Raw genomic sequence first — 26,698 nt, 5'->3', positions numbered from 1 at the left:
TTATGTTTTCCTGTGCAATGACTGCAGCCATTATGCTTGACTCCAGTTAAATGTTTGATGGTTTTTTCAGGTTAAAAGATGGTGAAAAATCGTAAATATTATGAGTAATGTAAATAAAGTCATGTATATATGTTTTTTGCTTTAATATCACACGCCTGATCCTGTTGTCGCTACCCTGCTGTTTACTTGATACAACATGATCCTGTGGTTTCCCAGATATCCTTAGGAATTATACTGTTGAGACTGTTTTCTAAAAGAGTAGAGATATTTAATGTCAGAACGTTATGTCCTGGCCAAGACTGTTAAACTATTTGATTTTCCATCCTAATTAGCCTGGAATACAGATTAGGGTGGAAAACATTCTTGACAGGCCGTAAAGTTCTGACATTAAACATCTCTATCTTTTAGAAAACCATCTCTGCTACACTGTATTCCTAAGGATCTTTGAAAAACCACAAGGTCAAGTTGCAGTTAATATCAAATAAAAATAGGGTGGTGACAACAGAATCAGGGGTATCTCTCGTATTGGTATTTGTTATGCTATTAAACCACAATATATTCACATATTTACATTACAGATAATAATTTTACACCATCATTTAATTCAAAAGTACTGTTTTTTTTTTGCATGTGGCTGTAATATTAATATTAAACGTTTATCGAGACTCAGCTAAAGCGGCGGCCATGATACTACAAGGCAAACATAAAATGGTACATTGTATATGAAATTCTTGAAATATTTGATTGTGCCTCAACATTATAATTGAAAATAAAATAAGGAAATGAATAAATCCATAAATATATGTTTGCTTTTTGCAGGTTTTGTTTGCAGGTTGACAATTACGTTTATTAACATTTAATTAATGAATGTAACTCAGCTTGGTTAAAATTGCAAAAGTTGAAATTAATAATTTGTACAAAAAAAATTGAAATTAAGTTTTGAAAATACAGGGTGTCTACTGACCCAGGAAAACTTGGAAAAATCAGGGAATTTTGTAATCTGGGAATAATCAGGGAAAAATCAAGGAATTTTTTCAAAAATCAGGGAATTTTTGACTGGTAGGTTGTAGTTGGCAATACCTTTTTGTTTAGTGATCAGCTTGCATTGACGTAGCATCAAGTGTATCCCCTCCCATTTTTATTTTTGAATGGCAAATAACGAACAGTTCCCACGTTCATTTTCTTTTATTTACCATCGGATTCGGAAGTTGCATTAAATCACGTGATACAAACTGGTTCAAGCTGGTCTGTTATCCTGCTGACGTATGTGCTGCGGCACGTGCTTCCCGCGCTCGGATTACACCGACAGGTGCATTTAATTTTAAGTAAAATGGATGCCCCCAACGTAAACTGGGCATTTTTGTTAGCTTTGAAAATACATATCACAGACACTTTTGGTGAAGATTCGCCATCGTTGCTAGAAATTGGTAGCTGTGGGCTTCATACAGTCCATGGTGCTTTCAAAACTGGAATTTCTGCTACACATTGGGACGTTGTTAGTTTTTTGAGGCACAGTTACTTTTTGTTTAAGCATGTACCTGCAAGGAGGGCAGATTACATTAGAATAACTAGAGCAGAGCTTTTTCCCAAGAAATTTTGTGCAATCAGATGGTTAGAAAATACTGCAGTTGCTGAGCGTGCCATGAAAACGTTACCCCACCTAAAGAAATTTGTTAGTGAAGTTTCTATTCCATCTGTCTTTCAATGTAGGTAGTGGAAAGTGCTCTTGAAGATAATCTTCTAGAAGTAAAATTTACATTCTTCCACTATTTGACATCGGAGCTGTTATTGTTTCTTACAATATTCCAAAGTGAAGCACCCATGGCATCTTTTCTGTATGATTCACTGGTAGACATTTTATTAGCTTTGGCAGGAAAGTTTTTGAAACCAGAGGTACTGAAGAACTTTAGGGAAAAACGCAATGTATCTCGATTGGATGTAGATAACCAGGAAAATCTATTGACTGCTAACAATATCAAGTTGGGTTATGCAGTACGCCATGCCATCAAGAAAGAGAAAGTACCAGAAAAGTCTGTCCTGTTACTGAAAAATTATGTTAGGACTTGTCCAAAGGTTATGGTAAAAAAACTTCAAGACAAAAGTCCCCTAAAGTACAAACTTACCAAAGGAATTTCCTGCTTATGTCCATCTATGGATTTAAATTCAGGTGTGAGGAAACAGTGTGTGAAGTACAGTTTATAATGTTGTCTTCGAAACAGGTGGCTATCAGGACAAGAAGCTGATAACATTGAGTGATCATATCAGTTGGTATGTTCCTCGCAAGATTCTGAAGCACTGTTCTCTTCTTTTTCTCGAGAAGATGGGCGCCTTGATCACTTGTGGATGCTCATTCTTAAGGCACATACAGTAATTGCCAAAACAGGCCTTCTAAAGTTTGTGAGGATGATGATGGAAATGCATCATTGGAAAGAGGATTTTCAGTGAATTCTAATCTGCTGACATAAAACTTTCAGGAAAAAACACTGATTGCACAAATACAAGTGTATGACTTTGTTCAACGTTCTGGAGGTGTAGAGCATGTTGATAGCATCAAGTCCATGTTACAGTATGTAAGAAATGCTAGTTGTAGGCGTAAGGAAGCCCTGCAAACAAAACAAAAAGAAAAGGAAGCTACAAACAAGAAGAAGGCAGAAAAAAGAAGAGTTGACAAGGAGATCAAGGCATTGCAGTTTAAGAAGGCTCGAGTGTTGGATTTGGCTTGTTCTGAAGCAAGTGCTATAGATGCAAAAGTTGAGTCACTGCGAAATTGACGGGAGCTTCCTTTTACTAATGTTTTTTTGCAAAAGTAAGTGTGTGAAATATTTGTAGCAGCATGTTTTATTTGCCATCAATTGAGTCACTTTGGCCACGTCTAGAAGAAGGTAATATTTTTACTAATTTAAGTAAGTTGAAATACTTTGAAACCCATCAATGTATTGTTATGCAGTTGTAATTGTGTTAAAGAAAACCTGGGAAAATTCAGTTTTGACCTGGAAAACCTGGAAAAATCAGGCAATTTCATTTACTAGATCGGGTAGACACCCTGAAAATAGTATATTTGGTAGTTAGTAGTTGAAAACAGTGGCTTATTCCAGAGAAATTTTTTTTGATTTATTATATTGTTGCCTGATTATCCTCAAGGGATATTTTGGGAGTAATCTAGATCACAATACGTACCATTATTGGGTAAAACTTTAATGTATCTAAGTTTATTCCTTGATTCTGATGGCATGATTCTGTAAATATTGATCCTGTTGTACATGATGCTTGCTGTTTTAATTTAGTACCTACAGTTGTCCCTCGATAATCCGACGTACTCGGTAGTCAGACGCGCCGTCAGCAGTCTTACCAGCTGTTTGTTGTGGAAACAATACAAGCCTGCAGCGACATGAATCTCCCCCCCCCCTCCACTCTGTACACTTATTTCGCAGGGACAGATTAGTAAGTGCGCAGTTGTAGTGTAGATCGGACGTTCAGTATTACTACTGCTGACTGTATATACTGTTTGCTTTGTGTATGTAGTGACAGTTTAGAAATGGCAAGCACAAGTGTGAAAAGTAAACATAAAACATTAAATTTATCTGAAAAATGGGAAATTATTAAACAAATAGACTGTGGAGAAACTCAGAGTGCAATATGTAAAGTGTATGACATCGGACGACCTACTGTCTACGATATTGTGAAAATTAGGGAAAAAATTGAAAAATTCATGAAGTCTGTTGAAGATGAACCCATGAACATAAAAACTCTTAGGACTAGTGAGTTACCCGAGGTCGAAAACGCTCTTTTTATTTGGTTCAAACAGCAATGGAACAGGAATGCACCTATTTCAGGAGACATTTTGAAACAAAAAGCCCAGTTTTTTTTTACCAAGAAATAACGGGAGTGCGTCGTTTGCCCTACAGGCGTTTGCCCTAAACACATTTTCGAAGCATATTCTCGCATTCCTCATTCCAAACAGGCGTTTGCCCTAAAAGCGTTTGCCCTAAAAGCGTTTGTCCTAAAGTCGTTTGCCCTACAGGCGTTTGCCCTACAGGCGTTTGCCCTAAAGGCGTTTGCACAAAATGTTTGATAATCACATTCGGACCAAGCTCCGGCATTTGCCCTAAAGGCGTTTGCCCTAAAAGAAGTTTTTCGACAGTCGTTTGCCCTACAGGCGTTTGCCCTAAAAGTTTGCGAATTTTCAATAATCCGAAAATGAATGCTTGCCGGCGTTTTCCCTACAGTCGTTTGCCCTAAAGGCATTTGCCCTAAAGTCGTTTGCCCTACAGGCGTTTGCCCTACGAACCTTTTCGAAGATAGATGTTCTTACGTGTGTCGCCCCTGTTGACAAATGTTGGAACCATTCTCCAAATGAGTACAAAGTACAAAATTCACAAATTAGATGGCAGCACATACGGTTTGCTTTCCCAACGTTGAAGTCTAAGAATGCAGCTGGTAATTGAACCTTACAACAGATGGTGCACCAATCTCAGTGACTGGATTGTATTTTTTAAATCATTTTTTAACAGAGAGGTTGATGATGTAATATTTTCCATGGTGGAGGGGGGTTAACTAGCGAACGAATTAACTTAATTTAATATTGCTGCTATATATAAAAACAAGCGTTAACAAAAGGAGCTTACAAAATTTTATTATCCTTGCCTGCTGGAATTTTCACTTAAAGTCGTCCTAAAAACGATGACCCTAAAATAATTTAAGCAGAAGATTATACATATGCATTTATAAAAACATTTTCAGTGTTTAAAAGTTATTGTTAAAATAGCCTCCGAGATCTTCATGCCTATTTTCAATTTTTATATAACATGTGCCCAACTGATTCTGTCGATGTTTTAATATGTTTGTAGAATGCGGTGAAAATACTTCCATCGAGAGTGTACATATTTTGCTAATTTGCCCAGACCATCTATAGCTTAACCCCTAATAAGTTTTATGGGAACAAGTGAACTATAATAAAAGACTGATTTTATGTGTGACAGCCAATGAAATGTACAACTTTTCAAAATGCATTTAATCATATCATCCACATTGCCACAATATTTGAATGAATGTCATAGGTATGATTGTAAACTAGGAACGATTTTGATATGTCGTGGAATGTACAATAATGAATTACGTAAAAGTATAATACACAAAGAAAGAACATTAAATATAACTCTGTTTCAGATGCTAATGAATCAGCAAAAAAAAGTGCAATTTTAGTTAATATATTTTCAAAACAATTTAGTTTCAAAATTGCTATGATCTTGTTTTTAAACACTGAATCAACTTCTCTATATTTTTTGCAAGTGAAGCTTAGAAAATAAATATTTAAAAAAATAATTCACCGAATTGCATAATTTTCAAAATAAACCATTGCAATTTTATTTAGTTAATTACATATTTGTCACATGCCCACAAACAGTCTTACGACTTTAACAGTGGGCACGATATATACATATATATACATATAACACTCGTATATATATATATATATATACGAGTGTTATTTTTTTTTTCAAACTTCGATCGGCTGTAATAAAAAACGGGAATGAATTTGGAAATTATTTTAATGTCAAAAGAAACGTACATCTTTACTCTATTTTTCCACATAATCACCGTGCAGATTGAGGCATTTGTCGTACCGATGCACCAGCTTTCCAATACCCTCTGCATAAAATGATGCCTCCTGCCTATTCAGCCATGTTTTAACAGTGCTCTGCAGTTCATCATTAGTGTTGAAGCGTCGTCCTCCAAGCCCCTTTTTCAACGTGGGGAAAAGGTGATAGTCACTCGGTGCCAAATCCGGACTGTAAGGAGGGTGATCAAACACTTCCCATCAAAATCTTGCAAGGAGTTGTTGTGTTACGGCGGCACTATGCGGTCGGGCGTTGTCATGAAGCAAGACAACACCAGATGTCAGGATTCCTCTCCACGTGTTGCGTATCGACTGTCTTAGCCGTCGTAGTGTCACGCAGAATGCAGCAGCATTGATTGTTGTCCCTGGCTCCATGAAATCAACCAGTAGCACACCTTGGTGATCCCAGAACACTGTAGCCATCTGTTTCTTGGTGCTGAATGTCCATTTGAACTTTTTCGGCTTGTTTGGAGAATAGAGGTGCATCCACTGTTGTGATTGAAGTTTTGTTTCTTCGTTATCGAAATGAATCCATGTTTCATCATCTGTCACAATTTGAGTCAAAAAGTGTTCACCATCGTCTGCGTAACGCAGCAAAAACTACAAGGCTGATGCCATTCTCCGCTCCTTGTTGATGTCAGTCAACATCTTGGGTACCCATCGGGCACAGATTTTCCTGTATCCGAGATTGTCTGTAACAATGGCGTATAGGGCTGACCTTGAAATGAGCGGAAATTGTTCAGACAGTTCTGAAATCGTAAATCGACGTCTCTCACGAACAACTGCATCAACTCTCTGAACTGTTTCATCTGTTGCTACCGACTTCCTTCATCATGAACATCAATACGGCCTTCGCGGAATTTCCGAAACCACTCTCGCACAACGCCATCGCTCATAAAGTTTTCACCGTACACAACACTCATTCGGCGATGGATTTCTGCTGCAGTGTGCCCTTCTGCCTGTAAGAAACGGATGACTCCACGCAGCTCGCATTTCGCCGTACAGTTTATCGTTGCAGCCATGTTGACATTCCCATAACCAAGCTTCAACTGAGGTGTTAGTTGGTCGCTCCACATGGTTGGTGGAAGGGGGTAAACACTACGAGATGTGTCGATTCGTGTACGAGCGATTAGGGTATTGATTAATGGGCATGCCATGGAGAAATGAAACTGTAATCACACTGCAGGGCACTGTTAAAACGTGGCTGAATAGGCAGGAGGCATCATTTTATGCAGAGGGTATTGGAAAGTTGGTGCATCGGTATGACAAATGCCTCAATCTGCACGGTGATTATGTGGAAAAATAAAGAGTAAAGATGTACGTTTCTTTTGACATTAAAATAATTTCCCAATTCATTCCCGTTTTTTTATTACAGCCGATCGGAGGTTGAAAAAAAATAACCCTCGTGTATATATATATATATATATATATATATATATATATATATATATATATATATATATATATACACACACACACATATATACACACACCTATATATGTATATATTCAGTATTTGATTAAATGTACGCAATAGGTTTATCCAACCCGACTTGCTTGCCTTGGTCGGCAAATATGTTGGCTGTTTTCTCTGTTAGAACTCTGGGTAACGTGTGTATGGAGTAATGAATTATTTCTTCACTTCTGCTAATGAAATTTATATACCCACTTTTATAGCCATGGGTATAATAGAATATAAAGCACAAATTGGGCGTCGTGTGGGGCGGGCTTACAGGACAGCAAACCATAACAAAAACTGTTAGCATAACAATCATGTATCAAAAATAGTATCAGTTGTGCACGTGCAGTTCATCTCCACAAATTAAGTTTTTATGTGACTATAAATTTTTTTTCTCCCGAGATTGTTTTTAGGTAGATTTCGCAGAGCGACTTACAGAAAATTTCACAATTTTTTCTCCGATCTAGGTCCTATGAATTTCAGAATTTCTAATTCAGGTAAATATGAATGTCTAATGTATTGTTGGATTGGATTTATATCCCTGTACATATTGTTGAGCCAACAATTAATTTGCAATTTATTGTTACATTGGATATTCTAGAAATATTCATAAGATTTTATATAGTTATTGAAACTTCTGGAATTTTTCAGAAAGTTAATTTTTATATTGGTAAGCCGCACGGCGAAATCTACCTTTCCGACTGGCTGCCATCGGGGATTTTTCATTTATAATTATGGGATATATGATTTCACACTATTATGCACACAGACGCTTCATATCTAAAACAATCTTGTTCAAACAAAAGGTTTTTAATTTTTTTAATAAGACTTTTTTTTTGTGACAGATATCTCAAAGAAAACAAAAACAGTAATTCGGCAGAATTCTGTACGAGCCTCGTTGCCAAATTTAATGGACGCAAAATAATAAATTACCTACACACAGACACAGCGAGGCTCTTTTCAGCGTAAATGTTACATGGCAGGACAAGATTCAAGAAAGGTTTAGCTTATGAGAAGAGTCCTTTCAAAAAAATGTCAGGTAGGAGCCCTGGTTCAATAAACAAGAAAGTCATTCGTAAAAAGATTCGATACGACACAACTCGGCGTAAACTGGCTTACCAAGAAGATAGTCGGTTGAAACTAAAACGGCGTGAACTCCAATCGACTAAACCAAATGTTGACTATGGATCCTCATCAGGGCAAGTTACTGATGTACAAGGGTGTGATCTTCCTGAAAATGAACTATTAAGTAAGTGTGAACATTACATCGCGTCAATACAAGTCACTTTGGAAAAAGGAAGGAATATTGTGGAACAAACAAATATGCATACAATCCCGCAAGGAAAGTCGTTCTGTGTGCGGTAGGCTAAAGTCACATTATTATTATTGAGAAATACCATTACGTATATTCATTATTTTATTTTGGGAATATAAGTGGAATCCACTATGGAAATATGGGAAATATTATGGAAATATTTAAATATATATTATATTTCGGATATAGCCTATTTTAAGAATCATGCCAACCAATGACTATTATCGGCCAACTCTTATAACTGAACGTCAAAATGATCTAACTCAAGCATTACAAACTAAATGCAAATTATGGAAAACCCAGAACAAAACGAATTGGAATACTTCTTCATTGTGTACTTCAGCTGTATGTTGTGTATACATTCCAGAATAAAATAGTATGAACAATATGTAGGAGTTTAACCGCATTAGTACTATTATGCTAATTAAGAAAATGTTTAAAGGCTAGTATTCACATTATTTACCTATATGCTCGTAACATTTTAAGTAACCATAGCGTAATGCGCGTCTGACAGCTGAAATTGAAATAAGCAAATCCCCGGAAAAAAAAGTTGAACCTTTTTCCAGCTATATTTTTGTTAAATCGCCAATACTGTTTTTTTATTATACGATTTTTTTTTGGTCGAAGACCTTACATCATCTAATGTTCCGAAATATTTTACAGAAAAAAATATTTGATAACATTGAACTTAGCGCAGGGAACCATCTGCTGGTGAATCTAGGAAGTTCATACCACATGAATTCCCACCAAATCTCGATATAGGCTTACATAAGTGCCATCTAGCGACGGTTTTGTAAACTTTGCATTTAGAGGGAAAACTTTTATTTAGGTACTGCCACCTGCGGAGGAAATATAAACTACAAGAACACTGTTTGAATCGATACATAATTGAAATAACCTACATTACCCAAAATAATCTAAACTTCGTTTACCCTAAAGTCATTTGCCCTACAGGCGTTTGCCCTAAAGGCATTTGCCCTACAGGCGTTTGCCCTACAGGCATTTGCCCTACAGGCATTTGCCCTAAAGGCGTTTGCACAAAATGTTTTATAATCCCATTCGGACCAAGCTCCGGCATTTGCCCTAAAGGCGTTTGACCTAAAATAAGTTTTTCGATAGTCGTTTGCCCTACAGGCATTTGCCCTACAGGCGTCTGCCCTAAAAGTTCGTGTGGTTTCGTTAATCCAAAACATAAGTGCTTGCCGGCGTTTGCCCTACAGTCGTTTGCACTAAACAGCATTTGCCCTAAAGTCATTTGCCCTACAGGCATTTGCCCTACGTTTAGGGCAAACGCCTGTAGGGCAAACGATGTGTACCCGAAATAACAAAGAAAACTGACTTTCGCGCTAGTCACTGGTGGTTTGAAAACTTCAATAAACGTCATGGTATAAGATTTATGCAGATGAGTGGCGAAAAAGTGTCTGCTAACGAGTCTGAAATCCGGGAATTCATTGGAAAGTTGGATGCAAAAATCAGTGAACTTGGCCTAGTTCCTGAACAAATTTATAACGCCTATGAAACCGGCTTAAATTGGCGTCAGCTACCAACAAAAACATTTTTTACTGAAGAGGAAAAAAAAGTTTCTGGGAGAAATTTACAAAAAGAATGAATCACCCTGATGGTATGTGCAAATACGTCAGGAACTCGATAAGTTAAAACTGCTTGTTGTTGGTAAATCAAAAAACCCACGTGCGTTGAAAAATGTAAAGGTTGAATCTCTACCAGTAACCTACATGGCTCAAAGCAGTGCATGGGTCACCAAAGAAGTTTTTCATGATTGGTACACTAACAGCTTTGTCCCACAAGTTAAGCAAGATTTAAAAAATAAGAAGTTACCTGTGAAAGCCCTTCTGTTGCTTGACAACACACCCGGACACCCTGACAAGGAAGAATTAAAAGTTTAAACTGCCAATGGGTACATTGAGGTAATGTACTTACCAAAAAACACCACCGCTTTGATCCAGCCAATGGACCAAAACGTTGTAAAGACTCTCAAGGCACATCACAAAAAAGTCTTTTAATGAATGTTGTCAGTCAACCTAATGATGACATTGCAACAATTTTGAAATTCTTGAACATTAAGATGCGATTTTGAATGCCGCATTTGCTTGGCAGCAACTAAAAAGCACAACCCTGATAAAATCTTGGAAGAATATTTGGCCTTAATAACCCACATCTTGCAACATGCAACGCTGCATCCAATGATTCTGAATCTATTTTGGATGTTGCACTTGAAATTTGTAACGAAGTGGAACTTGCGCCAGCATCAATTAAAGAGTTCAAGACATGGATTATTGAAGACAACCTTGCTACTGATGTGACAGATGGAGAAATAATCCAGGAAGTCACAACAGTAGATGAAGAAGTGATCGAGGAGACAGTGCCGGAGAAAAACTTCACTATCAGCTGTGATGAAGCGTTATCGGCAACCAAAACTTTGCTTCGTTGGTGCGAGAAGAAAGAGTTAGATTTTCAAACATTTTGATGTTAAAAGGTATTCAAGAACAAGCAATGATGGACTGCCTGCGTAAGAAGAAGCTGAAGAAAATCACAGACTTTTTTAACGTGTAAATATGTAGTATGTACTTTTTTTTTACATATGTACTGTACATTTTACTTTACTTTCTTTCCGTATTTCTTTTAAAAACTTAATATACCGTCATTTCGTAGCCTAGTTTTAATAAATTACATGTACTTATACTGTTTGGAATTTTTTGTTAACTTCATTGTGTTCAAAAGCATTGAGAAAAAAACATCTTTGATAATCCGACATTTTCTGTAATCCGACACGCCTCTCGTCCCTTACCTGTGGGATTATCGAGGGACAACTGTACAGCGAAAGATCCTTGACACAACAAAAACTTGTGAGAACACAGTAAATTATGATTTTAGTTCAATACACACGAAAAATTTTTCCAAAAGACCTCACATAATTTTTTTGTATTGTGACATTCCAGTTTCTGTTCAGCCAGAATCTTTCGACATAGTACATTTAAACTTTAAGTATCATGATCATGCTATCAAGATCAAAGGTAAACTCGGATACGTGATGCAGAATAATTACCCAATGTTGATGACATCACCAACATGGCGGCACTGACATCATCACCCCTACATTCTTACGGGACAAGTGCAGGAGCGTTCACATTCTTGTTTTGCACAAAATACGTTTATATACAAAACTAACTTTCGGCATGGTTTCCCTACCTATTCAAATATAACAGAATACCATTAAATTAATATATACGGTACTTTTCGTATTTTATACTACAGTACTACCTGGTTTAGTAAATTTTGCGATACCAAGTTTGTATAGTTTCATTGTTCTTTATTTTTTACACTGATTTATACTTTTTAGGTATCATAAAGTATACTTCAGTACTACCTGTTCTAGAATAGAACACTGTACCAAAAATATATTTTATACTCTGTTATTTCCTCAATAACATCTTGTGCAAAACAAGCTTCCTTGTCCAAAATGCCATATTCCCGTGCATGTAAAGTAAGAACATACAGGTCGTAATCAGCACTGCCTTGTTAAAGACTTCCTCTAATCCTTAACATTTCGTGATGTAAATGTATAAATTTCTTTTTATAATTAGCTGATATATCCTCACCAAACCTTTTGCTATGTTTTTATCACTTCAACGATTGCAAAATGAACCTACCTTTTGAAAAGAGCCATTTTTACTTTGCCTAATTTTATGATTCACCTAACCAAAGAAAACCACTATTTTTTTCTAATAAAGCAAATGAAAATACAACAAACCTATCACTTAAAACAGCAATTGAAATATATATGAAACACTACTACAAATCACAAACAATTAAAAATCATAAAAAACCACTTTTATTTGTAGCTGTCAAAATTACTCTGGTATATATTAAATTTTAGCCAAAATTTCCACCATTTAAATTAATTCAATATCATGAAACAAATTAATTCAATATCATGAAACACTAGCCATAGCTTTCCTGGTCACTACTACAATCACAACCACACTTTATTTCTCTACTGTGTACTGTCATATCACATTCCAGAAATTTTCATGGTGCCAAATTTGAATTTTTAGTGTTTCATGGTCTGGACGCTGTGTGGTCGCCACAGTTGCATGGTGGTGTAAGTTGGTTATGGGATCATTCAGCAAACACAGGCGCTGGCAGTGCAAGCACAACACATTCCAAGAATGTGATGTTTGCATAGCTGTGCGCCCTGCTGCAACCTTCTGCTGACGTTTCCAGGTCACATAAACCCGAGCGCACCACTTACGTGGGTGTTGCCGAATTGGGTCCTCACTCAGCTAGCCTGGGTCCTGGTTGTGAGATTTGGGTGCAGCGACGCAGGACAGTTCTGGGAACAACAGGAATGGGCATGGGTTTAAAAGCGGGTATTAGCCTTTGAACGGGAAAATACTGTACCTCTGCAATATTGGCAACAGTGAAAGACTAAATACAGTCTTAAAAATAAATACAAATAATAGTGTGAGTTTTGGAACGATAGTAGTGGTTGTGGTACAAGTAGGAGTGAAGTAATAAGTGTAATGGAAATTTTTTTTGAAGTGAATAAATAAGTATACAATAAGTATTACATGGGTAAAAAGAGATTTGTTGTAAATGTGTTGTAATGTGTAGTAGTCATGAGGGAAATGCAAGGTGGTTTTTATTTACATTGTAGCGAGGCCGGTGAAAAACATGTAGCTAACTTGACCCAATATTTTCAATTCAGTATAGTTTCTTAAAAAAAACTTGCTATTTATGTGAGCAATGGTTTGTTAATAAATTGTGGGTAGAAATTCATTATTTATTAAAAGAGAAAAAATACATACAGAAATTATTAGGGTAATTTTTTTTAGAGTATATGTTAAAAAATATTTAGAAAATGGTACTTTTAAGTTCCCTTTAATAATTTTGATGTTTCTCTAAATTGAAATTGCCATATTTCAAGTAGTTTACCGGTTATTCACTGTTGCCAGTTATTCAATTTCCTTTAATTGACTATTTACATGACTGTAGACAGTAGTAAACTGTTTTGTGGCTCTTTTGTTGAATGAAGTCTTTTAATCCATTGCTGTGGAATTCAGTGCTACATATTATGTCTGCCAAAAATCTTAACAGTTGAGATGGATTTGTTTTACAAATATTGGGTTCAGAACAGCAGTGTACATGAGGAGAAACTAGAAGAGAAAGCTAGAAGAAACATTCGTGCAGATTCAGTTTTAAGCTAACATGTTGGTGGAAAATAAATCCATTTCTGAAAGTAAAGAAAAAGTTTAAAAATATCTCAACCAAAGAGGAAAGTAAATGGATGACAGGTGAAAAAAAGTTGCACATGCTTTGATTCCCATGTAATGAAAAATAGGTTTTCTTCCTGAATTCACTATTATTTTTTATTCTTTTGATTAAAGAGGCAAATGAAGAACGGAAAATTTTATTGAAGAAATTGTTTCTACAAACTTTAGCTTAAGAGACTTAACTGTGTTCACGGAAAGCTAGATCATTGGAGACAATATTCATAAAATGTGTAAGAAGCAAGAGGTAACATTTTGGAAATTTTTAGTTAGACTGAAACAGTAGTTTTTTGTTTAGTGTTTTTAGTGTTTTATTATGACATCTATTGACATTGTTGTGTTACAATGAAGCATTTGCTAAAGATTTTTTGTAGTGACTTGAATTAAACCATTTCCCTTATTCAATTGTTTCTATGCTGTTGGATCCTCAATCACAAGCTTACTTATCTTGGCAAATGTGTGCCATTTTGAACATTAGTACCCTTATTCTTTCTTATCACACAACAAAGGCACTATTCAAACCTAATATACAGTTAGTTAACAAAAGTCACTAGGGAAATTGAAAACAGTCACTAGAAACCAACTGTGCTTTTACTCGCGAACACAGCACACAAGAAATGACATAATTGAGAAGTGCATTTTTAAGGTGGTGTATGAAGTTCTTTCTTGGACAGTTATTTTGAATTTCCACATCATTGGTATGTAGTGCATCTACTTGACACTTTTTTTTGTCTTATTGTAATTTCTAGCCACTTGTCTTGTAGTCCCCCATGGGTTTAATCAAGGCTGCAGGTTTATGTAGATTGGTAGATGGTTGTAAAATTATTTAAAAAATCTTGGAATTATAGACATTAATATTTTTTGGTGATTATGAATTATGAAAATTGAAATCAAAACTGTCTATTGCAGCCGTTGTCTTTCCAGGTGTTAGGAGGCACTTATTTCCTCTGGAAGGAATATTTACAACTATCTGCCATCTGTCCCAGTCATAGAGTGAATATTTTGGTAGAGCAGGAGCGTATGCCAAGGAAATAATAAAAAATAGGCTTTTCCCACCAACAAAATGAAAGAATTTGAAAACAAACAGTGAGCAGAGTGGTTCTATCCCCCCTTCCCCTCCAACCAAAATGAAATTCTGCGTACGCTCCTGGTAGACGGTGCGTGTAAGCTCCGTAGAAACAAATTTAATCGTCCTTACTAATAACTCAACACATGGCTGGTTTCCCAACATGTTATCAAATAAGTCAACTTTTGAGTGTGAAAGCTTTCATGCAAATTAATTTGCTCTATAATAACTTCTTTTCCCAAATGTTGCTCATCATTTTAGGTTAGATAGGGTCTGAAACAGCTATAACATCTATTTTGAAAAAAAAGTGATTCTGCTAGGCTGATTACATCAAACGTCTAAATAAAATTTATAATATGCAGTATATGTATTTAAAATGTTTGATGAAAAAAGAAGCTATCATTTTGTTCATATCGTGGCCGCCGCAACGTGAGACGTGCCACGCGTGCCTGGTAGATTACAAGGGTCGTTGCTTTCCCCCTCCTTCCCTCCGCTCCCCTAGTGATGCTCTGCCTTTGCGGCGTTATCTGACACCTAGAAGCTGGGGAGTTCCGCGAGCTGCCGACGCCTTTCTCGATAAGTCTGGCGTCGGGTCTGCGCGGGATGACGCGACTGGCCCCAGCCGCGCTCACAACTTGTAAAAGTGGCGTCTGGGCCTATATAAGCCAGGATGCCGGCCTCTGAGAGTTGAGTTGGGAGTGGAGTTGATCCGGACGATAGTGCATCGGGGGCGCCGGAGTTCCGGGGCGAGTGTCTGAGCCAGAGTTTCGGGGCGAGGAGTCTGTGCGATAGTGTCGTGGGTGCGACGGAGTTCCTCAGCGAGAGAGATGAGTTACAGTGCAATAGTGCGGGCGATAGTGCCGCTGGTGCGGCGAAGTTCCAGTGCGATAATCTACGCGATAGTGTCACGGGTGCGGCAAGAGTCCCGAGCGAAGTTCCCAGCGAAGCATCAAATGGATTCAAGTGAAGCGTCGAGCGGATCCTCGACGAAGGGAAGTGCGACGGCGGCGGCGGAGTCCTGCGACGGAGGACCACGAGGAGTGCTGCGGCGAGAGTTGCGCCAGAGGTGCGGCCCAGCGAGGTGTGCAGTGTGTAAAAACCGAGTGACTCGGGAATAAACATTTTTAAGTGTAATTGATTATTAGGCATTTTTAGAAATTATTTGTTAGTGATGTAAATATTGGCAATCAATAAAATGTGTAGTAAAAACCTTTAATTCGGTTATCCATTTACGAACCCAATAGGTTCCCACAACAAATTATTGTTTTTAATAATCCGTAACAATATAAATGTGACAGTGATGTTTCTGGAGAGTTTAGGGATATTCAGTTGTGCATTCTGCTCACAACATTACTGGAGGCTCGCCAGCCCAAATGAGTTGTACCTGCTGTTAAGAATGCGATTTAACATTTCAACAGTGATTTAATATACTTGCTATGTTAGTTCTTCAGTATTTCATTGGAGGATTTTCAAATGCTAGGTGATAGTTGTGTGGTTAAATTACAGTGCTATGTAGTTACTATTTTAATAGAAATAACTGGTTTGTGTGGGTTTTATTTTTGTTGTTACAGTTTGCAGTGAGTGTGTTCTATTCTGAGATTTCAGTATATTTTTAGTGCAAAGGAAAATGTAACATAAACTGAAGGTGTGTGAAATCAATTAGTTATTAAATGTGACTTTTTCGGAAAACAAAACAAAAAAAAAATAATTTTTTTTTTCGCATTGGATAATTTTACATTTGTTTTTTACACATCCAGAAAGTTATTTGCTATCACATGCTTCAATACTGAGCATGCATTGAACTGAAGGGGAAAAAAAGGTAAAATGAAGATGTTCCTGAGAATTGTTATGAACCGTGACAATAAATTAGTTGTAGTTTTCAAAAAAATTAGGTGTGAAATTATTAGTTTGCATAATGATTTTGTGCACGAACAGAAACAATGTACCGCAGTACATGTAAAATTTAACACTTTTCGTGTTTCAATACAGAATAAACTTTTATATAGAAAGTTTTTTATATAGAAAGTTTTTTTCCCTTTGTTTTAAATCTGTAAATTAATAAATACATTATGCTGTAAGAGTAAAAAGTGAATCTACTGTAAAACGGTGCAGCTGTGGATTATAATTATGGGCTGCATTTTTGAAACACTATAAAATAATTTTTATTCAAAATTTTTTTGTATACCTTTAAGTGCATTATTTTGTAAATAGTCTTATGTCATAAAATGTAAACGACTGCAAGCCTATTATTGAGTGGCTTTTGTAGTGGCCGAGAGCTACAGGGCTGCGGTTGACATCACAGCGAAGAGTCAAGCTGTCGAATTTTAGTCTTATTTCGGTGGTATCATAGCAAATAAACTTTATTGTACAACTTCATTTGAAGTAATGGCAGCGTCTTGAGCAGCAGTGGTCTAACATCTAACATTCATTAAGCATTTGTGTTACAATGATGTTGATTTTAAAGTTGGACATTATCTGTATTGTCAAATGTCTCACAGAATGAAGAAAACTCTCCGGAGGCTGCCATGGTTGGAAGTGTTCAGCAAGAGGAGAGATGCGCATGTGAAGCGTGCAAGAATAGACAGTACGTACTGAACTACATTAGGCATTTACAAGTCAATAAATTAGATTTAGTCCCTACCATCGTAAATTTTTCCAATTTTAGCTACGGCTTGCAGTACAGTTTGAAAATTAATTCAATGGTTCGATAAAGTCAATGCTTGTGGTCTAACGTAACCATTGCAACACTTCAGCTAGAATTAATCAGCAATTTACTTCCTGCCATAAGAGGCTGGAACCTATTAATAAATATAATACCGTAACTATATTTAAGAGCTTTATGCCCTACCATGCAAAAAAAAAACTTGATAAAACACTAAACATTTAAATTATAGCATATAGTTTAAAATACAAAGATGGGACCGATTCCTCTCACCTAACATATTAGACTGTAACTTAGTCACTGTGGTTACCATTGGATAGCTTACCTCAGATTATGGTGAGTGTTTATGTTTACCTGCTATAAGACATTTTAGATTGAGATGCTTTTGGGTAGTCATTTATGACATTAGTTTCTTTTGAAAAGGAAATAATTTATAAAAAAATTGAATTTGTGTGTGTTACATGTTCTTTTATATCTAAAACTCAGATATTCTAAAAACTCATTACTCATACCATGTGCTCATATGGATGGATGCAGTGGCTGATCCAGGATTTTAGTTTGGGAGGGGCTTGACCCAGCTGAGGCTAGACTTTATCAAGGCAAACACTAAAACAATAGTGGACCCAGGTGCTTTTGGATGGGGCTTGAGCCCCTTAGCCCCCCCTCTGGATCCGCTACTGGATGGATGTACCAAATGTCATCATTTTTTGAATTATTAAATTTTCAAAACCTCATACAACTGCACTGCTTGTATTCCTTAGTCAATGTTGCTGTGGGAAACTGCTAGGATTTTGTACAAAAACTTGGGGAATGCATTATAAGTTTTTGCAGGTAATGGAAAAAACTTCTCAGTACCACTGACTTAATGTTTTGGTATCATGAATGCAGCCAAGTGGAATATTTTTTGTTGTACAGAAGTATTTTTGATTAACGTCAAAATTAGGCAAAAAAACAAATTACATTAACTGCACTAGACATGTACAATTCACTACTAGTAAGTAAGTAAGCCTAAATAAAATCAACCTATGACCATTACATTTTATTTCTTATTTCCAGTGAATGTCCCTGGAGTGTATTACGTTATATTTTCGTAATGTGATATTTATATCATCAAAAAAAACCCAACTTTAGTGTTCTCTTTAAAATTGCTTAAAAAAATTTGTACTTTTAAAATACATTTTTTTTTTGTAGAAAAATATTTTTTATTTATCATTTCTGAGCATTTAGTAAATATATAGTAATGAAATTTTGTGAATAGTCGTGTTAAATTGACAGGAATAGCCTATGAACTAAATGAATGAATAGGAAAGGAGATACCGTGCGGGGGAGTGAGACACTGACGTGATCACGGCTAAGTGCAATGTTGCGTGATACCAGCAGGTTGAACAGAGCGTGTGGTTGTGCCCCACAGGGAGCAGGCGGCGGAGCAGATGAAGGAGATGCGCTGCCTCCACAGCTACTGGATGGAGCTGCGGCAGTACATCCGCAACGTGTACCGCAACGCCGTCGAGGGTCGCTCCACCCAGGACGAGGAGCTGGAGGAGGTGGACCGCATGTCGGACCTCGTCAACAAGTGAGCGTTTCCCCGTACAAGGGCTGTTCCTGTGAATTTGACGAATCAAGAGTTCAAGGTGCCCGCCTACCTCGGCTCACCCATGGGTTTGCAGAGCTTCAGGGAAAAAGACGCGATTTGACAACTGCTCAGAACATCAGAGCGGAGCACAAAATCAGTTCTGTTTCTGTACTTAGTTTTTAGAAAGAGTGAAAATAGCTAGAACTAGAGATGGACGAGTAAGTAAATTTGTGGAACAAGTCGAGTCTTCAAAATTCGAAACAAGCTTGAGTTAACTGCGGAAATTTTAGAAACAAATATATTATGTTCTAGGTGTTTATGCTAATGTACCATTAGCATTATGTTAAAGTTTGTTTTTATTTCAAGGAGTTAGTCATTTGTGTCAAGTATATGTAAAAAAAATAACTATCAATTATAACTATTTATGATTTCTTTTAAAATTGAGTTTGTTATTCCTTTTGGATTCTGGAATACATAGTAGATTGTGTTGTTTAATGAGTTGATAATGAGAAAATATGTTACTAACTTTTTTTTTATGCTTTTAACCCTACAATTACGTGGTTGGTAATTCTGAAGAAGAGCATCTTTTCTTAAAATAAAATAAATTTTAATTTTCTGACATGTTTTCAGAGTGTTATGGTATATCAAGTAGTTTTCCAGTAGTTTTAATGAGTGGTTAGGTTAGGTTAGCTACATTAAAAATACTGTAAAATTTTTTGAATAGTTCGATAGATTAGATACATTAAAAATACAAAAAAATAGTGAGGACCGTGTTCAGGTTAAAATAGCTAAGTATCTTTCAAATTCTTAGTTCCTAGCTAACAATATTTAACAGTATTTTATACGTAGATATCCCAACTCCAACCAACTGTTCTCACAATTTAATGCTAGTTTCAATTTACGTAAGCTAGCCAGTCATTAAAATGGCAAATTACTGGTAAACTACTTGTATTACAATGATTTCTTAAAGGACTTGAAAACATGTCAAGAAGTATGAAAAAAATATAAATTTAGTATTTTTACTGACAAAAAACTCTCCAGAATTACATTCAGATTATCAAAGTTTTAAGATACCAGTCAGATTAAAAAAAACAGCCCTTTGCAGCATATTTAGTCAATAATATGCTTTTCAGATTTTTTAAAAATAGTTTTCCCAAAAGAATGCTATCATCTTCAAGTCTTTTTTTTTAACACCGTTAAATGGACGTGCTAAAAATAATGTGCATAAATTATAACCTTACCAAAACGGAAAATGTAAACCAACAGAAAATTAACTCTGTGTTGTTTTCTTTTCTTCTGCCATTTTCTGGTTGAAAATGAATGTTCCGACTTCAAAAATTGCAATAATTAGGTATTTTCAATTGTCATATCAAGAATTTATTTAAAAAATTTATTTGACTTCATGTTAAATAAATAACAGCTTTTGTTGCTGACAGGAGTAGAACTGTTCAAGATTTTCACTAGATGGTGAAACACTTTCATGTTCTTGCGTAAAAGCGATACTATCGATTGCTGTTGTAGTTGGGGAAAAAACTTAAATTCCAGGCAATATTTCCTTTTCGTAGTTTGTTTGCTGTTACAAATTTATGACGTACTGCAGACCATTTTAAAATGGTGTCTTTGTATGAAACGTAAATAGCAGAATAAACATTAAATGTTTTTTGAGCAATTTATTATGTAAAATTAACCGTACTATAAGATAACTGCAATAATGTAAATATAAGATTACATTGTGAAGTGTTTGCAAAATAATGGGGCATGATTTTATGCTCATTGCACATAATTTAAAATATGCTAACAAGCGACCCCCTAATTCGTGATACTAGATTTTTCACTTTTTATCTCGTCTCTTATTCTGTGTCAATATTACAACATTAGTAACTACAGTAGAATCCCGCTAATCCGAACTAAATGGGACCGAACCCTGTTCGGATTAGCGAAAATTTGGATTAGGCGGAATTTTGTTTTATAATGCCATATATTGTCTTTTTGAGGCGCATTTAGTGTCTGATATGTCAAATATATATGAAAGGTCAGACGAAAAATACACCTTTATTATTTAGCATACATATTTAGTATCATATTATATTTTGATGAATTACTCACATAGCCTAAACCACAATTTGAAATATTCCGAGTTTAACAAATATAACAGTCTACATTACATGACATTAGGTCGAAATGAAGGGTGGTTCATGAGTGTGTATTAGCGGAATGGCAGTGACCTTCAACCAGAGTAAAAACAAAGCCCCCATCCTTCTTTCCGCATAGGCTTACACATTCCTCTCCTCTTCCGTTCCCAACTATGATGAGTCAGACAGTCAGTGCGTCACATGCTGCTGCTGTGTCACCTGCTAAACTGCGCACATGCCCTGTGTTTAGTGAGCCCTTGTGAGCGGTGTGTAGTGTAGTTTTTTACATTCTGTGCTTGTCCCTGCTGTTGGTCATCATGACAAGCAAGCATAAACATAACTCGTGTACACTAAAATAAAAACTGGAAGTGCTGAAAAGACTTGACAAAGGCCACTCTGTTATCAAAATAATTCGGTGTCAGCAAAGCAACCATTTCCGATTGGAAAAAGAACAGAGGTAAAATTGAGCAGTTTTATACTACCACAAGTGAAAAAATTATCGAAAAACGTAGCAAAACGACAGTTTCTTCTTAAGAAAAATTGGACGAAGCACTTTTTTTATGGTTTACCCAAGAAAGACATAAAGGAATCCCTATCACTGGCCCTCTGATTACAGAAAAAGCGCTTCAATTGAACAAGCTCATGGATGGTGACGCATCATTTATGGCTAGTTGCGGTTTCTTAGACCGATGGAAGAAACGACATGGAATCGGGCAGCTTACAATAACTGGGGAGAAACTGTCAGCGAAAAATGAAGCAGCTATTGAATACCTTGAGGAGTTCAAAGATATCATTTCTTCCTACTCGCCACAGCAAGTTTATAACACGGATGAGACGGGACTTTACTTTAAAGCATTGCCTACCAAAAGTCTTGCATCACAAGAGGAACAATCTGCACCAGGGTTAAAAATGGATAAACAAAGCCTAACTGTGTTAGCCTGCTGCAACGCTTCTGCCACAAATAAGCTTCCACTGATGGTTATCGGCAAATGGGCAAAACCACGCTGTTTTAAAAACGTGAACATGAACACTCTCCCTGTATTTTACAGAAACCAAAAGAAAGCTTGGATGGATCGTGTCTTGTTCCAAGACTGGTTTGAAAAACAATTTGTGCCAAAAGTAAAGGCTTTTAACAAAGAAAATGGATTGCCTCCTAGTGCTTTGTTACTCATAGACAATGCTCCTTCACATCCTGAAGAAATGCAACTTGTTTGCAGTGATATAAAAGCCATTTTTCTCCCACCAAACATCATTTCAATTTTGCAGCCAACGGACCAAGGAGTTTTGCAGGCTTTGAAACAGAATTACAGAAAAATGCTTCTTCGTAGTCTGCTTGAAGAGAATGAAGAACTGACAATCTTGCATAAACTCAAAATCACCATCAAAGATGTCATTTACTGGGTAGCAGAAGCTTGGGAGAAAACACAAAAGGAATCTTTACAGAAATCATGGAAAAAAATTGGCTTGATTTAGAGTTTGTCCAAACAGTCTTCCCCCTGGCAAAAGAAAAGTTTGAACTTCTTCAACTAGTGAAAAAATTGTACCAGGTTGTGAAAATGCAGAAGAGTGCTTTGAAAAATGGACGGCCATTGACGACTGTGGCCACGAGGAATACACAGATGAAGATATCGAAGCAGCTGTGCAGGGAACGTCAACTGATCTCGATGCAGACGACAGTGAGGAGGAAGGGGACGTGCCGACTGATGTTTCTCACACTGCCACAGCCAGTGCCCTTGATCAGGCTTTGCGCTACGTCGAGCAACATGCCGATGCAACCCCAACAGATGATATGTTTATGCTGCGTTGGCGAAACATTGCATCTTCAAGTCAATTTAGTACATTATGTCAAAAGAAGATTACTGACTTTACCTCTTAGATAATAGTTTGCTTTTTTACATTTTGTTTTGTGTCAATCATGTACAGAACATGAATTCTAAATATAGTATGTAAGTAAATTCAAAAATTTTCAATACTTACATATGTATTTAAGTACTATGGACGTAACCATATTTTTTTCTCTTTTCAGTTAGACAGTGAAATAGATAAATTATAAGTTTCTTATGTACATATTAATCAACGTACAACATTACTTGAAAAAACTTGTTTTTCTTTACTTTTCCTAGTTCTTAAATGTTATAAAAATTAATTTTTTTTGTTTTAGCCCTGTTCGGATTAGGCAGATTTTCGGATTAGCGGGACTCTACTGTACATATTAAAAAATTTAAACAATTCTTGTAAATGTAGTATTAGATGATGAAATCAATTATCTGAACCATTTCCACTTTTTTCATTCTGATGTTGATAATCATCATGAAATGGGATTATCAACTGCAAGATTTAACCGGGTGTTCACATCCTGAAAAGTCAAGGATACTCGGTGAAAAATTAGGCCATTTGGAATTGTTCAGGGAAAGTCAAGAAAATTCTTGAAATCCTAGAAATTTTTCAGTGATAGTAATTTGAGGAGACAATATATTGCTTCTGTCGGCCATCATCCAGACTGTGAAAGCATTTTTTTACATGGTGTGTTAAGTGCATGGTCATACGAGTTGTGATAAAAATTACAGTGAATAGTTTTATTAAGTACAAAGTAATAAGCTTACCTCAAATTAGAAATAATCTCCTTCAAAATTGGCCCATTTTTCTGGTCTCTTTCTCTGTACATCATTTTCAGAGTTTACAGTTGTTCACCTTGGAACTAACTCTGATTTTCCTATGCCCTCACTATCGAAAGAACAATGAGCATGACCTTGGCATTTTACTTTTACGGACGTGCTTTCTTAGGGTGATGAGAGCCACTTGTTTTCCATTGGGAACTTGTAATTTTAGTCTTAGGATCATAGCCATACATCCAACTTTCAATTCCAGTTATAATTTTGGCTATTAATTCTATATCTGCTTCAAGACAATCCTTCAATTCCGTACAAACTGACACTCGAATTTCCTTGTTCCTCAGTCAAAAGTCTGGGAACAAATTTCGCATTCACTCATTTGCTAATTATCAATTTAAATACTTTGCACAGGCCTATACGAAATGTTCAACTCTTCAGTGAGCTATCGAATTGTTAATTACTTGTTTCAATAAACCAATTTTGACCACTTGTTGCATTTTTTTATTTTTTTTTGAGGTGGAAGGATGTCCCAGCCATTGCTTGTCTTCAACTAACTCATTTCCACGTTTTAATTGCACATATTCCTTTAAAACAGTCTTCAGACTCATCGCATTATCACCATCCACTGATTTTTGACATTTAATGAGCTTATTTGGTACTTTTAGGAAATGTTAACGCGTTGTGAAAAATCCATGATGCGCAGCAGACATGGTAAACAAAACCTTACTGTTCCGGCGCTGGAGCAGACTGAGAAGTCATAACTTGTTCAAACTTAAAACTCTATAACAGATCAGGCTTATTACTTCAAATAGATGTAGCGTCAAGCAGTTTCTGCTATAAAAATTCATTCACCATATTTTTTGATACCACTTTGTAAAATGGCAAATGAAAGGTTCTGTTTGAAATAAAGAAAGTGGAGAGAGAACTAGCCCAGCTATGGGGATGGTGGAGGCTGGATTTTCTTTATTGCTTTCAGAAAGTTGTAAAATAATTAAATTAAAAAAAATGACTGTCAAGGTTACTGATTTCATAAAATCATTATTGTTATGTTTTCCTGTTAGTGTTATAGTAAATGGTTGTTGGTGTGAATTCCAACAGTTTTTTTTAAATCTGGCAGGCCTGTAATAGTAATAAATATATGCTACAGCGTTGTGTGGCCTTGTGTGTCTCCACAGTGCTGACATGTGCTTCTAGGCTGTGTGCGAAGGACCCTCACCAGTTGTTCCAGAGGCTGGAGGCACAAGTCCAGGAGTTTGTTATTGAGGCGAAGGTGCGCCAGTTGGAGTTGCTTCACCGGGAGAAGCAGACGCCAGAAATAGCTCGCATATTCCTCACAGGTACAGTGGCTGAGAAACCTGTTTGACTTGAAACATGCACTTGTAGAATGCATGTAGTGCCTTCCTGCTGAACTAAAATAAAATTTAAACATCTGATTGCAACCTCAACATTGACTCGTATACAGTGTATTTTTAGTTCAAATTTGTAGTTTTGTCTAATTTGTAGGGACAAGATTATATGGGGAATTAAGATAAAACCGAAAAAATACTGTAAAGCATGTCATTTAACATATAACACAGATGTCACGGGTTTTACTAAAGAAATATGAAAACCCTAACAAGGAGGAAAAAGAACGTTTGTGGGTGGTTCTGTAATTAGTTGCTAAGTTAAGTTCATTCCAATAACAATTTATTGACAAACTCAATAACACCAACAAGTACTTCATTGATTCTCAAACTGACATAAGAAGTAAATAAGTCGGGTTCTTGTGGAGTCGAACTGCTGATGCAAGTTCCCACTTTAACACAAGACATATGAATTAACTCTCTGTGATAGATTCTACAACAATTAAAAAAAACAATACCCTTAATTCCGGTGAGCCGTGAGCTCGTCACCGCCAACGACCGATACGCGGTCAATCTAAACTACTAAGGCTAGACAACATACAAAGTCACACTGAACATTCATAATCTTAATATGACTCAATATTACTCGTAACATAAATTCAGATAGTTAATACAAGTGGTTACAATTATTTACATTCAACCATTGGTGTAACAGTCTCTGTTAATGCTGATCTGTTTTCTGTTACTCTTCGGCCGCTACCGAGTGAAGCCCTCTACACATCACCGCAGTAACGCATAAGTTATTTATCTTGCTCGCTGTCTCTTGTGTCTACAATTCTTTGTTACCGGCGGTAGAGTTAAAGTCCGTACTGTGTTGAGATCTGGTCGTGATAGTGTCCTGATAGTGTCGTGATTGTATCAAGATTAGTGGTGCACCGATATGACTTTACCGATTACCGATTATTAGAGCAATAATCGGCAGATACCGATTCAGTTACCGATTATAATGAACAAATTTTTTTAAGTGTAATAATGCACACAAACATTTTTATTCCCATGTGAATTTAATTACAAGAATAGGTAAACTTGAGAATACAGTTATAATAACAGTATAAAAATATATAAAATACACTATTAAGTCATTGCAAAGTATAAATTAAATTAACTTCTATTTATATTTGTTATTGTAAACAACTTGAACTACAGTCTAATAATTGTAATTTACAATGGGCAAGTTTTTGTTGCGGAAAACTAGCATTATTATTGACTATCACATAAGGTTGCATCGAGAAATTACCGTTTAACAATGTAAACATGTTGCTATATTTTGTTCACTTGAGTTTATAGAAAAATGTTTCCACACTTCACTTTTTTTCTCCCTAGTCGCCATCTCACTATAATTATATAAAAATGACTCAAAACCAATTCTAGCACATGTGATTTTAATAATGTTGACTGAATGTATAAAATTATAAATACTTTTTCACTTTTCATGTCACATACAAATAACACAACAACGGATAATGTTACCAAAGACGCCCATAACGAGTTTGTAAAATGCAGTGATAAACTCTGAAAGGTATCGGGACCACGATTTTGAACCGCTACTACGACTCGAAAAGATCGATTCT

The 26,698-nt window shown here is 36.2% G+C and overlaps 1 protein-coding gene across 4 annotated transcripts in view; it reads left to right on the top strand.

The window, feature by feature from the left end:
* The window catches only part of LOC134530617 (uncharacterized), a 111,672-nt gene that overhangs the window by 3,441 nt on the left and 81,533 nt on the right, over positions 1-26,698 (top strand). For all 4 annotated transcript variants that reach the window (XM_063365611.1, XM_063365612.1, XM_063365614.1 and 1 more), the window contains exons 2-4: positions 17,244-17,329; positions 18,819-18,980; positions 24,919-25,061. In XM_063365611.1, the coding sequence (XP_063221681.1) occupies positions 17,244-17,329; positions 18,819-18,980; positions 24,919-25,061 (391 nt within the window). The remainder of the gene's footprint in view (positions 1-17,243; positions 17,330-18,818; positions 18,981-24,918; positions 25,062-26,698) is intronic.

The sequence above is a fragment of the Bacillus rossius genome, chromosome 3, assembly GCF_032445375.1.
Source record: "Bacillus rossius redtenbacheri isolate Brsri chromosome 3, Brsri_v3, whole genome shotgun sequence".
Lineage (NCBI taxonomy): Eukaryota > Metazoa > Arthropoda > Insecta > Phasmatodea > Bacillidae > Bacillus > Bacillus rossius.
The sequence above is the reverse complement of the archived record's forward strand: the minus strand, read 5'-3'. Positions and strand labels throughout refer to the sequence as shown.